General features: G+C 50.9%; 2 protein-coding genes across 2 annotated transcripts; one reads left to right on the plus strand and one right to left on the minus strand.

Moving 5' to 3' along the window:
- Positions 1–5,229: 5,229 nt before the first annotated feature.
- Positions 5,230–8,443, plus strand: T069G_03932 (fungal specific transcription factor domain-containing protein; the record flags this gene model as incomplete). Its single annotated transcript, XM_056171142.1, has 8 exons — positions 5,230–5,353; positions 5,432–5,476; positions 5,537–6,058; positions 6,116–6,454; positions 6,522–7,357; positions 7,466–7,935; positions 8,134–8,153; positions 8,223–8,443. The coding sequence occupies 8 exons, from the start codon at positions 5,230–5,232 to the stop codon at positions 8,441–8,443; spliced, it is 2,577 nt and encodes an 858-aa protein (XP_056032034.1).
- Positions 8,444–12,021: 3,578 nt separating this feature from the next.
- Positions 12,022–13,142, minus strand: T069G_03933 (uncharacterized protein; the record flags this gene model as incomplete). Its single annotated transcript, XM_056171143.1, has 3 exons — positions 12,022–12,479; positions 12,668–12,826; positions 12,893–13,142. The coding sequence occupies 3 exons, from the start codon at positions 13,140–13,142 to the stop codon at positions 12,022–12,024; spliced, it is 867 nt and encodes a 288-aa protein (XP_056032035.1).
- Between the last annotated feature and the right edge of the window lie 200 nt (positions 13,143–13,342).

A 13,342-nucleotide genomic window follows, 5' to 3' on the forward strand; every position in this document is an offset into this window, starting at 1 on the left:
AGCAGTAGTGATCTGCACAAGTATGCCTGCCGTACTCGTAATTGGTAGGTGGTGGGAGGGTGATGTGCAGCTTCATTGGAGCACTAGTCGTGACCGGGCGGACGCGGCCTCGAGCGACTTGGGGGAGAGAGTTGCGCCCATTCGAGAAGCAGCCCAGCTCTTCAAGGAACATCGACGCAGCGGGTCGTCCATCTTGGAAATTTCCCGCGTGCTCTGGGAGAGTTCCCCTTCATCTCTGCCGCCCTTCCGCGCCTCAAACCATGGCTCCATTGTCTTCTGCCTATCAAATCGGAACGGCGGGACACACCCTTCCCATGCAATATGACCAACAAGCGGACGCTGGTGGTAGCATCAGTAAAAGGCACTGTCTCATTATACGGACCAAAGGACCGAATATCGTGCGCACGTATCTCTCCGTACCCATATTAACGGGTCCAAGTCCTGCAAACAGTGGCACGCTAGGTTCCTAATTGGGCAGAAAATGCAGAGATTGGCATCGAAGAAGCCTGAGCCTCGTCATTGGTGGTATCAGGTAGCCAATTTTCGTGCTCCCATGGAAGCAGCTTCATTTCCGGCACGCCAATTGGAGCGGCTTCCAGCACCGTCTGTTGGTTGACGTTGCGTCTGAAATCAACGCCGTGGTTGTTCTCAGTGCTGTAAAGTAACCGTAACAATATGCACATGTAATGAGTGCGGCTGCTTGCTTGCTTCTGCCTGCGGAAGAGAGTCGTTCCAAATGGAGGCGTCTGCTGAACCTCAAATCGTTTATCCCCCCTGTAATAATACAGGCACTGACAAGAACTGTTCATCTTGTAAAGAACCTTGAATGCATGTGGTCCAAGTCCGTTTATACGCGGATAATGCTCGGAGGAATAAGGCCGTAAGGTAATACGCTCCTTCGTATATCTGCGACGCGTGGCGAGGGTCAGCCCTCTGCAGCCTTCCCCACTCCATATCGTCGATGTGTTGAACGCTTCCTGGTAGCAATTCGGAGGGTAGCACGGAGTAATACTCGTACAGGTAGTATGGATACTACTCTATATCGGCGCTTAGATTAAGAAGCGCTCAAGAGATAACATGGACAGTTAGTGTAATACCTAATCTGCCTGCTTGAGCAGCAAAATATCCCGTAGGTACCACGTTGTGTTCGCCGCAAGATGCCTCGGCTTAGGTGCTTAAGCGAGCTGAATGAAGGGGGGGAAAGAGGAGGAAACGAATCTCGTCAGCGCGCCGCTCAGCCCCAAGAGGCTGTTGCAACTTGTGTGTCACGTATCGTCGATGGTGGCCTCGTTAGCAAAGTACATGTAAATTGCCGGAAGTTTCCGCCGGTCCAGCTTGGCAGAGGAAATCCTCCAGCCCCGTCGGCCACTGCCGAAGGAAAAGACGATGAATGGCTATCTTTAGACAATCAATCAACAAACATTTGGGGGCGATGTGCTGCTGTGCTCGTACTGGAGAACACCAACTCCACGGCAGTGCAGCGTAGCATAGTACTACTGCAGTATCCCTAACCTCCATTCAAATTGTCTCGCGCTTTTGCTGATGCGGCAGACAGGGCTAGCCCTGTGTTGGAGAAGCAGCAACGTTGTGAGTGTTGGATCCTATCCCGGCTCCTGACTTGACAGGCGGATGGCACGACTGCAAGTATAAACCCTGTCTGCTTCGTAGGGAGGCAGCACTTTTGCTGTAGCACCACCACTGCTAGCACTAGGTTAGCATCAACACAGCTCGCGCGCGTTCAATTGCTTCCCTCATGTTGTAAGATTGCCCAGACAAAGAGCCAAAGCTGTGCGGGGGCGATAGTTGGGGGCGCGCTCTCCCGCCTAGGGTTGGCAGCTCGACACCGCCAAAGCCAAACCCACGATGCCGGTGCGCGCGCAACGGCCGCAGGTTGAGTGGCTTGAAAGTCGGCAGATGCAACTGACGCACTCGCATGGCTGGGCTCGACTTGTATCTAAGCACACCAAGAGCAAGGGAGCTTTCTGCAGATCCAAGCGCGGCGGGGAATCATTCGGTTGCCTGGCTAGTCGTCTATCCTCGTACAGTCGTAGCCGTAGAAGCAGAAGCAACGAGGCCTGTGCTGCGTATCCGCACGTCAAGAGGGGCGGGGGGGCTGGACGAAGACAAGCAACGTCAGTGCATCGAATGGCAGAGCGTCAAAAGGCTTGTCGAGGCAGGGAACCTTGGGTATTCCCTGTCCGAGGGGACGTGCAACCAATCAGTCGGCCCTGTCGTCATGCAGACAGGCACCTCATGCATAAACCTGATTGAGAAAGAAGAGGGCCTGGAAAGGAAGCTGATGCCACTACGAACCAGGTTCTAAGGATCAAATCGAGTCCCTGTCCTGCTAGCAAGCCCTGCTGGTCGTCAAATCCAACATTTACGATATATCTGAGCAGCAGATTGCGAGTTACAATGACTTGAGGACTATACTAAAATGTAAGTACGGCATCTACTATGGAGCTCGAGCATCCCCTTACCAGCCCTACCAGCTTTGACGGATTGGATTGAAGCCACCAACCCTTGCTGCATATGCACATGCCTTTCCAATATAGTAGAAGAGGCTAATCTGATAGGCCTATTATCCGGGTCATCATCATCCTACACGTACGAGTACGTGTGCCTATGAACGCAGACGAGGCACGCACGCTCCCTGTCCGTCATTATACATTATATTGCTCTCCTTTTCTTTTGCATTGAGCTGTTGTGAGATGTGATAACTGTGGGCTCTATACTATATGTGACCTCTCTTCTACTTGTACGAAGAAACGTGTGTAGCATTTAGTTACCATGTATCACAGCACCTGGACACTTCCAGTATCCCCTACTAGGAGGTAGGCCGTCAAACAGGCTTTTAGCATGAGTTGCCTTGATATTCACAGGCCAGGGCAAGGAAGCTACATGTCCAACCTCGCAGAAACACCAGACCCTGTGATTCCAGGAGCGCAACCAGAGCCTCTGGAAAGATGAGATGAAGTGAAGATAGAATTTCTCGTGCATGGCGCTTGTCATAGCTCGAATAGCCACTTGCCCCAAGCGCTCGCGCTACCTGTACTTACATGCACTTGAAGAACCACAAACCACGAGGAAACGAACCACTGTCACCGTCGAGTGGCATGCAAGTGTGCGCCTTTGACATGTGCCTCAGCAGCCTCGCGCAGTTGTGGGGAACTACTCCGTACTCCGTACATACAATGCGAGGCCGATGCTTATTACCTAGTAGTTGATTCGCGCTATCCCATCCGGAGTCTGCGGGATGGGAGGCTCCTTTGGCTCCATCCTACGAGCACGGCATGGTTCAATTCTCATCTTAGAATAAGTAACGCTCATGTCGACTGTCACCACTCCACCCTAATATCAGTGATCGCCCTTGGCGTACAGCTTGCTTCGTACCTCTGCGAATTACAGCGCGCCGTCATCCATTTCGCATTGTGGAATACGAGCGTGAGATGCTTATGTCGCCGGACTCTGGTTGCGAACTCCGTGCTCCTGGGATATAAGATCTGGAGTCCGGAAGCACAAAGGATCAGTATTGTACGATCGCCCTTGGCGCCCGCCCGCTCTATCTGTATGCCCGAATGCCTTGCGCAAGACCATCCGGTAACGCTGTTCGGCATCAAAGATAGATGGCCTAATTGCAGATAGTACTTCTCACCTTTGTATTTAGTAGATGTCTGGTACCTGCATCTGGTACCTATTAGTACATATTGAAGCCACTCGAACGATATGGATGTCTGGGGCACTTCACTTCGCACAACTGACAGTCCCACACTACATGAATAATGCGAACACTTGATTACGTTTTGTCACTGCTTATGAGAGCTAGCCACACCCAAGACCCATGGAATCGAGCTCGACGGGCCAATGCTTAATCCGCGCCAAGATCCATATAGGTGGCCATCATCATGTCATGTCTCATGGTCCTGATGATTGATCAACCAGTCAATTTGCTTGCCTGGTACCTGACCCCTAGGTTGCGCAACGCGGACTCCTTGAAGCTTCTCTCTCCGCGGCCAGTTACTGGTCGAGAGTTGTTGCCCCTCACCCCTGACTCGACAACTTGCTGTTGATTGTGGTTACAACTTGGGTATGAAAGCAAGACTTGACAGCCCTGGAGGACAAAAGAACCCTTCCAGGAGGGCCGCCGGGGTTCTGCAGAACAGTTGATCGAGGTGTTGTGATTTGGTCTTCTGCTGTAACATTCGGATTCCCGACTCTTGCGTTCGGGTCCGTCAAGTCCGTATCATCCATGGACCTCAGCTGGCAGGGAGGCGAAGGAAAAATCCTTCTGGATGCACTGCGTACAGGTACAAGCCGCCACTGCCCCGACCAGGCCACAGGTCGTGTGCCTGTACTTGTCTCCCCTCGCGAGCTGCTGGACTGCACTGAGCAGATACCGCTGGAACGGCACAGCTGCACTGTCTTGCGGGCACTAAAGGCGTCCGCCTAACCCCAAAGACGCCCAGTGCAGCCCACCCTGTCAGCGCCAGCCCTCTAGTACCTGCCTGGGAGACAGGCGCATGCAAAGTCTGGGCCCAAGCACCCAAGCACCAAGCAGCTCGAGGCAAGAATCAGGCCAAGCCCCTTGCCCCTGTCCTTGTTTCTCTGGACACCCCCCCTTGCACTGTCTTGGAGTTGCAGACGCCCCTCCTGTCTGTTCTGTCCCGTTTGGTACCACCCACGCATTTAGCCCTTGTCCTTGGCCAACCCCAAAAGTCCGCATCCTGCTACGAGTTACAACGCCAGCGCCTGCCCCTCTGTTATCCAATACCTCAGGTTTATACTTAGGTTGTACTTTCTGCTACTGCCCGCGTCAACCACAGAGTTCCAACTTTGCCAAAAACACCAAACGCTGCCAAATCCCGCTGCCTCCAGCCGAGAATTTGGGACTCTGGATTGATTTCGCGGATTGCCGGACGAATTCGCCGCCGCTTCCGTCTCGTTTCGCTCTCAGTCTTTCGATTCTCTCTGCGGCCGCTGTGCAGCTTTGCGCGACCACATACCGAGGCGCCGGGGTCGCCACTTTCCGGTGTTAATGTACATGAACTCACGAGCCCGACGCTGATATCAATACCACATTACCATACCTATCTATATACCAACCTGACGTCCATACCTATACCTGCCTACCTTATATCTTATATCTATACCGGTACCGATATTCATCTCTTTACACGCTCGCAACGACCCGCTTGACGACCGATCCACGAAAGCGCATCCTTTGCCGTCATGGCCTCTAATGACCCTTCCATTCGTCGCATTCTGCCGCAGGACTCCCAGAACGCCCAGAGCGTCGGCATGAACAGCTATACTTTTGCGCCTCAGCAATACCCCCAGAGGGAAACTCAGAAGAGTGAGAATCACGAGCTCCGTTTTCCACTGCTAGTAGACTAGCAAATGTCGTAAACTAACCGTCGTCTGTCCAATCTAGACTATGTCTTCGTTGACGAGCACAACCGTCATAAGCGGCTCAAAGGTACTTCGGATCCTGCCGTATAGAACCATGGTGACCAAAATTGCTGACAATGCTCCACAGTCATGAGAGCCTGCGAAGGCTGCCGGAGAAGAAAGATCAAGTGCGATGCGGCCACCACGAACACTTGGCCTTGCAGTGCCTGCATTCGCCTCAAGCTTCACTGCGTCCGCCCAAATGGATATGATGGCGCAACTGATTCGACGACCTACGAGGCTTTTGTCCCGCCGACGAACCAATTCCAACAAATGGGAATGCCATCCCACCAGCAGGGACAAGCTTCCCTCAAATCCGAACAAGACGTCTATGCGCCGCAGGCCGGCTATCCCGACGCAGCTTCGGCTTCTTTCCAAACTCTTCCCTACGATGCTTCACAGCCCCAGCACAATCTTCACTACACTACGGTCCCCCCGCAAATGTCCATGGTAGATCAGCATGTCGCCCCTCAGGATGCATTCCCAACGCCTCCCATGCAACAGTCGTCGCAGCCGGGCTCATCACCAGGTGCATATTCCGCCGACTCTTACCAGCAGCAGGATTTAGCGGATCTCTTGGGCGGCCTCAAGATGAATGAGATCGGAACAGGTATGAATTGCGAGCCCTAAGCTGTAATATACCACCTTGCTGACTAACCCTCCACAGCGCCATATCTAAGGAACAAGGCCTCTTTCAGACGTGAGGAACCGGCAGTTGAGGATGATGATGACCTGGATCTACCCCCCATCTCGATCGGCCCAGGGCACAGGATTCGCATCCCTCCAGAATTGATGCCGGATGATGGAACTGCGATTCACTATTTCGACCTCTACTTCACCCACGTTCATCCTTACGTCCCGGTGCTCAACCGATCAATGTTTTACCGCCAATGGGCTACTGCCAGGGAATCAATTTCCCCGTTAATCCTCGAAGCTCTGTTCGCTATTGGAGGGCGGCTAGCAGATGAACCAGCACAGGGCCAACAATGGCTGGCGCTAGCATCAAGTACGTTGCCCCTTATTTTACTCAATGCCAGCATACGTCGAGACCTTTTATACTAACACGAGTCTAGGACATGCAGATGCTTTCATGGATGTTCCTCGCCTAAGCACACTGCAGGCACTTTTGATGATTCTCAAGGCCAGAGAAGCCGCACCGAAGCGAGGTTACTACTACCGCTCATGGATGACCGTTGTTCAATGCGTTCAAATGGCCAAGGATCTTGGTTTAGAAGAGCATTACGAGGAGCACCAGGCGGGTCGGCCTTGCGAATATAGCCCGACGGATTGCCAGCTGCGAACTCGAATCTGGCAGACAGTCTTTGTTTGCGAAGTCATGGTGGGAACTCCACAAGGTCGCTACAACTTGGCTGTCGACATTGATTCTGTAGACTTCAACGTTCCAAAACCAATCCCCGGTGGAGACGATGCCGAATACCACGTATCGCGCAACTTCACCTACTTTGCTCGCAATGTGCGAAATATTGCCAGGATAACCAGCATTTATGTGCGCCTTAGGAAGAGAAAGGATTGGGGAGTCGACCCCGAGTTTCAGCAAATGGACCAGCACTTCAACGCCTTCTTGGCAGAACTTCCTGCTGACCTTAGCGTTACGTTTCCTCCGGACGGCTCAGCGCCCTGGCTACCGTCGCCGTTCCTTGGCAACCTGCACTCATATTACTATCTGACCCTGATCTTATTCCACCGACCTCAGCTGTCATTCCTGGACCCGACTACCCAGGAAGCTCAATGGAAGCATCACATGATGATTTGCTACAATTCGGCTCGTGCTCTCTGCCGTCTTCAAGAAGCTGTTGTCAACTCATTTGGAACCATGGGGCTACAGTGCATGCAGCGCGGCTTCAGTTTCACTGTCTACGCTGGGCTCTCATGCATTGTGCTTCATCTAGTAAGCCGCGCTCAGTTCTTTACTCCCCCTTGTACTCTGCGCAGAGAGAAAAAAAGAAAAAAAAGTTATTATCCGTATATATTGCACAAGTCTAACTCTCGAAACTAGGTCGCGATTGTCTCTCCAGACCCCGATCTCCACACCGATGCGCGAGAATTCTTTACCCGCCACATGAGAATCATGGAAAAGGTGATGGAGGCGTGGCCAATGCCAGAGTTGCAGCGACAGATCGACGCCGTCCGGGAGGCTTTTTCAGCTGACGTTAGGAAGCCTTTTGTTCTGAAGCCCTCTTTCCCCTACGGAAGCCCTCATCCATCTCATAGTGCTAGTCCCCCGGGATATCGCGGCATGCAACGCGCTGGCTCCATGGAACAAGCACTGGATTCGAGCGGCAATCAAACAGTCAGTTACATAAGCCATCCCATATCACCTCCAATTTCTACCGGCGGTCTGGACAGTAAGAGTGACTCCCCATCTGCACAGTCGCTCGTTATGATGCCGCAGGCAGTCGGCCCCGGCATTTCACCGAACATGGCCCTGCCAGAGCAGCCAGCTTGGAACCCGGCTAGGATTTTTGAGTAGGTTTCTACCAGCGAACTTGGAATTTTTCTTTCTTCCCTTTGTCTCTCCCCCCTCTCTCTCTTACCATCTATTTCCTCCCAGTTCTACTTCCCCTCCTTAATCTCACTCCCCCATTACATCCCTCTACCATGTCTAAGATGTATTCATTCTTTGCAATATACACCCACGGATTGATGGACTAACACGGACACTAGACAATGGAACACCACATTTGGTACGCCCGCCCATACCGAGCCCAACCCTGTTTCCCCGGCCAGTTCTCTGAACGTTGCCTCGTCCTCAGGTGCACCCGAAGTCCCTACACTTGAAGACATTCAAGCTGTAAACTCCTCGCTGCCGTCCGGCTCACAACACAGCATTTCCCCACATCAATATGTGGCTGCGCCTGTGCCGAATTTCGTCACGCCCGCGATGTGGCAGGAGTCTGTGGCCAGCGTATACGAAGGCGGTCTCAAACGTGGATGGGATTACGACGGGACCCAACCGGCAATGAAGCGCCGCTAGCGGCCTTCTCGAACCGAAAGAACGTCCATGGCTTCTGGCTTCTGGCCCCTAGCTCCCCACGGCCTCCAGCGCAGGACTCGATCCAGACGCGACCTCCGACTGAGGAACTACGATTGACGGTTCTCAACCGATTGGCTCATGCAGGGTCATGACGCCATTCGCGGCATTGACGATGGACGGTTTCATAACGACACATATTATTTATCGGGTCCTCTTTTCTTCACTTTCTTCTTCATCTTTATGGTCATGTATAGTTATCTCCCCATGCTTTGTTGTTTCATCCTTGGTTCGATTTGTTTTGCATGCGCTGGGCGAAGATGAGCTGCTAGGCTAATTTCTTTTCATCTTTGTCCCTTTTTATTACTTATTCATTTCTTGGGGTGTGGATTTCGTGCTATTGGGACGCGATCATCCACGACGATCAATGATGGTTTTGGCAACAAGTTGTGAAGATGGATATTAAAACAAGGGGAGGCTCGGGAACAGAAAGAGGCGCTCTGGCAAAACAAAAGCAGTATTTGATAACCAGCAACGCCCTGCGGGCTGTACTGGTGGAGGACTTAATGAATCTATGATGGGCAAATTTGGCGGTGTTGCAGGTCGATTCACACATCTTCTCAGTTCTTACTTCCTGGTGCATCCATCGGCTCTGTCGGAATCTCGGGAATTGCAGGATTGGCTTGTGTGTGTAGTACATATCATTGGTGTTTACGGTGATGCATAACGGATCTTTATTACGAACACGGCCTCTGTTGGCTATGGGAACAGCGGCATCATGTACAAGACAATGGGCAATGTTGACATATTTGGTATGGTTTTACAGAGGTGTTGAGTCTTTTGGATACAAAATCAAGGTGCGGAGTTTCAGGGATTGGAGATGTATGTGCATGTATGTACGAGTAATATGATTAGAAGTACTCTCAGGACCCACGGGGAACGCGCTGGGTTTCTTGTGGGGTGCATTGCTGGGCTGAAAGCGGAATTGAACGAAATAAAGCCGAACTTGTGTTAATTAACGGCGTACGGGCCGGGCGAGCGGACTCTGCTTTGTGGGTTGATGTCCATGTCATGTCGAGTTGGCGGCTGGAGCCGTCCGTCGTACGAAGCAATTTGATGAGGCCCAGATAACGAGAGAATGCCGTACAGGCTTGATGCTAATGCTACGGAGCAGACACGCGATGCTACATGAGGCGCCGCTGATATATTGGGACGAAGTGATGATGTGGAGATGTTTCGGAAAGAGTCTCAAGGACGAAGTTGTCGTTTAGCCGAGCAGGGTTGGCGGAACGTTCCGTAGGTAGTTGGATGTATCTTTTTTTTGAGGTTGTACAAGCCCGGAGGATAAAAGATGGTTCTGTACGAGTACGATATATTATAGGATGGAGGCTAAAGAGAGAGAGAGAGACCTGAAGCAGGGAGGGGGGTGGCGAGCGTTGGGCTTAGGGCCAACCAGTCTCGCGATCTGGGCAAGATGCAAGCATGCATGTACTTAGCAGAACCACCTTTGTTTGTTGCTCTTTATGTATATAGATGTACATGTTCCGCAGGGCGCTATTACATACTAGTACCAAGAAACACTGTACTCGTAATGAGTACCTATGCGTAAGAACAGCCGTGCGTATGTAGACTGCATGTATGCTGTATGCATGTACGTGTGCATACAGTTATATGTACAAGTACGCCCTCGGTTCGGGATATGGGGTGGGAGGAGCCCAGCCAACAGATTGATAAGAGTAAGTAAGAGGCGTCTGGGGGAGAAAGAAAAGAGAGGGGCGGCGCTAAATGAGCTTCTTGAAGGGTCTGGGGAACTTTTTTGCTCGAGGCCGCGTTTAGTTTGGGGCCGTGATGAAGGGGGGAGGGGAGAGTGTGTGTGTGGGAGAGTGAGATGGAGGGAGGATGTGATTTGATTTGATTTGATTTGATTTGGATATATTTGGTATATTTGGAGAAATATTATTGTTGGTTTCTTGCTAGCATATGTGGAGGTTGTATTTGTTGAAGACTTGATTGATCTATTGCTATTCATCAATAGCAGGAGTTTAAGCACTGAGCTTCGAGCAAACGAGGATTTTACTGGAATCCTACACATGGCCCATGCTTCAAACTATTAATCGGCGTATGGAGTATTGTTACATACAGTACGGGGTTGATAGGGCAGAAACGACTATGTGGAGATTCTGGGGCAAATGCTTCCTCTGCTTCTCTCTACTCGACCTGGGCTAATTAGGCTATATCTATGTGGGCATATTCTGACCATCTCTTTTTGCCCTCTTCTTGGCTTGTTGTTGGTCCTGTTGATGCATGTTCCTGGGAGAAAAAAAGTTTCGATGAGGAGGGAGGGCGTGTGGGAGTGGGAGTTAAGAAGATTGATTATTGGTCGTATTCGAAGAGTATTACGAATTACACTTACATGATACACATGCAATGTGATGAGATTGTGGGAACGGTTGCAGTGTCCTTTTTGCTAGGGCTGTTTTCTAATTCGTCTGATATTACTTTTTCCCCTTTTTTAAATTGTAAACTGGACTGGCGTTGGTTAAAAGTACGAAGGAGTACAGGTGGTATATGGAGTTACATGTAATGTACGGCATATGCATGCATATGCGTGATAATAACGAGCAAGGAGGGGGGGGGAGGATTTAGACAGCATGGATGGAATGCATTGTTTAGTTTTGTGGGGGGGGGGAGTGAAAAATGCCGAGGCTTGATTTTTCTGGAGCCTATCGGATCTATGAGGTTTGTATCGGAGGTAACAAGAAGAAAGGACAAAATAGCATGTGAGAGGGACTGGGGGGTTGGTTCCGGGATGTGGTGTGGGTGGTGTGATTTACTGGGTTGCGATATTTTTCATTTATTATTTTTTGGGGAGGGGGGGGACTTGTTCTGTTTTGGGGAGGTCAAGGTGAAGTTCGGTGAGGAAATGAAAGTGTCTTAATGTGACGCGAGGTGAAGAATGTCTTGGCTTTTTGGCGGGGTCGAGGATTGTTTCATAGTGCGGCAAAATGGAGTGAAATCTTTCTATTCTGGAGAATCCTTTGGAGTCGTGAAATTTTCTACAGCTGGAATATAATTTTGCTGGAATTATATATGAGATACGCGTATGAAGTGTCCGTCTCGTTTTTTCAAAGTCCACGATGTTACATTCCACCACGGGGAAGACAAAGACATAACAACACAGGCCAAGCGCGGCATCTCAACGAAAACTTCTAGAAAAGTTCCAATCCCGAAGCTATGGAATTGCAATCGTTCTATGCCAGACGCTACTGCTAGCACGGTTCGTCCGCGATGGTATGCAGCTCGGGTCACATCCCGTTGATGGGGAACGGGCATGTTACTTGTTTTGTTCCTAGCGTTTGGCTTGATGGATTTTCTTGTGGATAGGTGAGATGGCGATGGAGGTTGTTTATATATATAGCATAGAGCTAGCGAGATGATTCGTGGTTGGTTGTTATAGGTTATATAGAACGCTGCGTCTTAATAGGATATGTAATACAAGTAAGGTAGTCGTAATATCGAGACAAGACCATCCATACACCAGATGTATTCGTAAATTGGCACAATGTTAGTCCCAGGACAAACTATGCCGCCTTCTCTGCCACTGCCCTCTTCTCAATCTTGCTCTTGACTGCATCCCAGATCCACGCCTCAGTCAAGTCCTTGCCCTTCTTGCCCTTGGGCTTCTTCTTCTCCACGCCAGCCTCCTGCACGCCAAACTTGGTCATGGCCCGCAAGTTGTACCACTTCCTCGTCTCGTTCTCCGCGATAGCGCCCTCGGCGTCTCGCACGTAGTTGACGATGCCGAAGCGTCGCTTTGCTGGCCGCAGGTGACCTACCTGCATGGTGCTGTAGCGAGGTTTTGCGATGGCGCTCATGGTGGTGAGAGTGAGCTCGGTAGAAGGGGGCAAGGCGTGGATGAAGCGCTTAAGGACTGGGCGGCTGGTGCGGGCGACGGAAGGTAGATGGATGTAAATGTGTGAGACAAAGGGGGATGTGGTGTATGCCACGAAAAATAGGGGAATGAGGCCGCAGAGGGCAACTGGACGAGTTAGTCGTGACGACCAATCTTGTATCATCTAGGTGATGGGGATGGAGTGAGAGGAGCGAGGATCTATGCTGAGGTCTCTTGAGATGGATGAGATCGTCATAGAAGTCTTCTCCAGCAGTCTCAAATATCCTCACTTGGAGATGTTGTATAGAAAGAAAAGGAAACGAGATCAAACTCACCTCCTACAGTCTCCCACTCTGGCTTCTCGGCCTTGACGTATCCCGGCACAACAATAAATGTAAAAAACGCCCCGAGAAACAACGTCGTCACCTTGACCATGGCCAAAAAAGTGATCCGTCCCGTGCCCGCATGATAGATGAGCAATCTCTCAGCGACTTCTGTATTCATTCATCGTTAGCAATTTGGTTCTTGACTAGGGATGAGTTGTATTTTTAAAGGCTTGCCGTAGTGCTTCGACCCAGCAGTGGCAGCGGCTGCTTTCGCCTGCTGTTTTGCCTGCTCGGCTGGTGAGAGGGTCGGTTTTGAGATGGGCTTCTTAGCTACTTGGGCGTAGCATCGTTGAAGGCATCTGCTTTCGAGTCGTCGTAGGTGGCGAGTCTGAGGGAGATGCTGCCAGTTAACGAGGCGTGGTGGTGATGAGGGGTTGATGAATGTGCTGAATGGCTTTTTACTACACAATCTAAGGGAGAACATGTTGAGTTGTGAGTTTTAGTCATAGGATTGGACCAAAGTGAGCCAGAGTGTCATGAAGTTGCTGAGCTTGAATCTTTATGTTAGTGCAACTAAGCTAAATGATCTGTGAGCCAAGAGGTCGCATTCGGATTGGTCCACCTGCGATAACGATAAAGCTTTGGTGCGTCTCTCTCCATTACTGAGCTACTGTATTGCTCTAC

The sequence above is a fragment of the Trichoderma breve genome, chromosome 2, assembly GCF_028502605.1.
Source record: "Trichoderma breve strain T069 chromosome 2, whole genome shotgun sequence".
In the NCBI taxonomy this organism is placed as follows: Eukaryota; Fungi; Ascomycota; class Sordariomycetes; order Hypocreales; family Hypocreaceae; genus Trichoderma; species Trichoderma breve.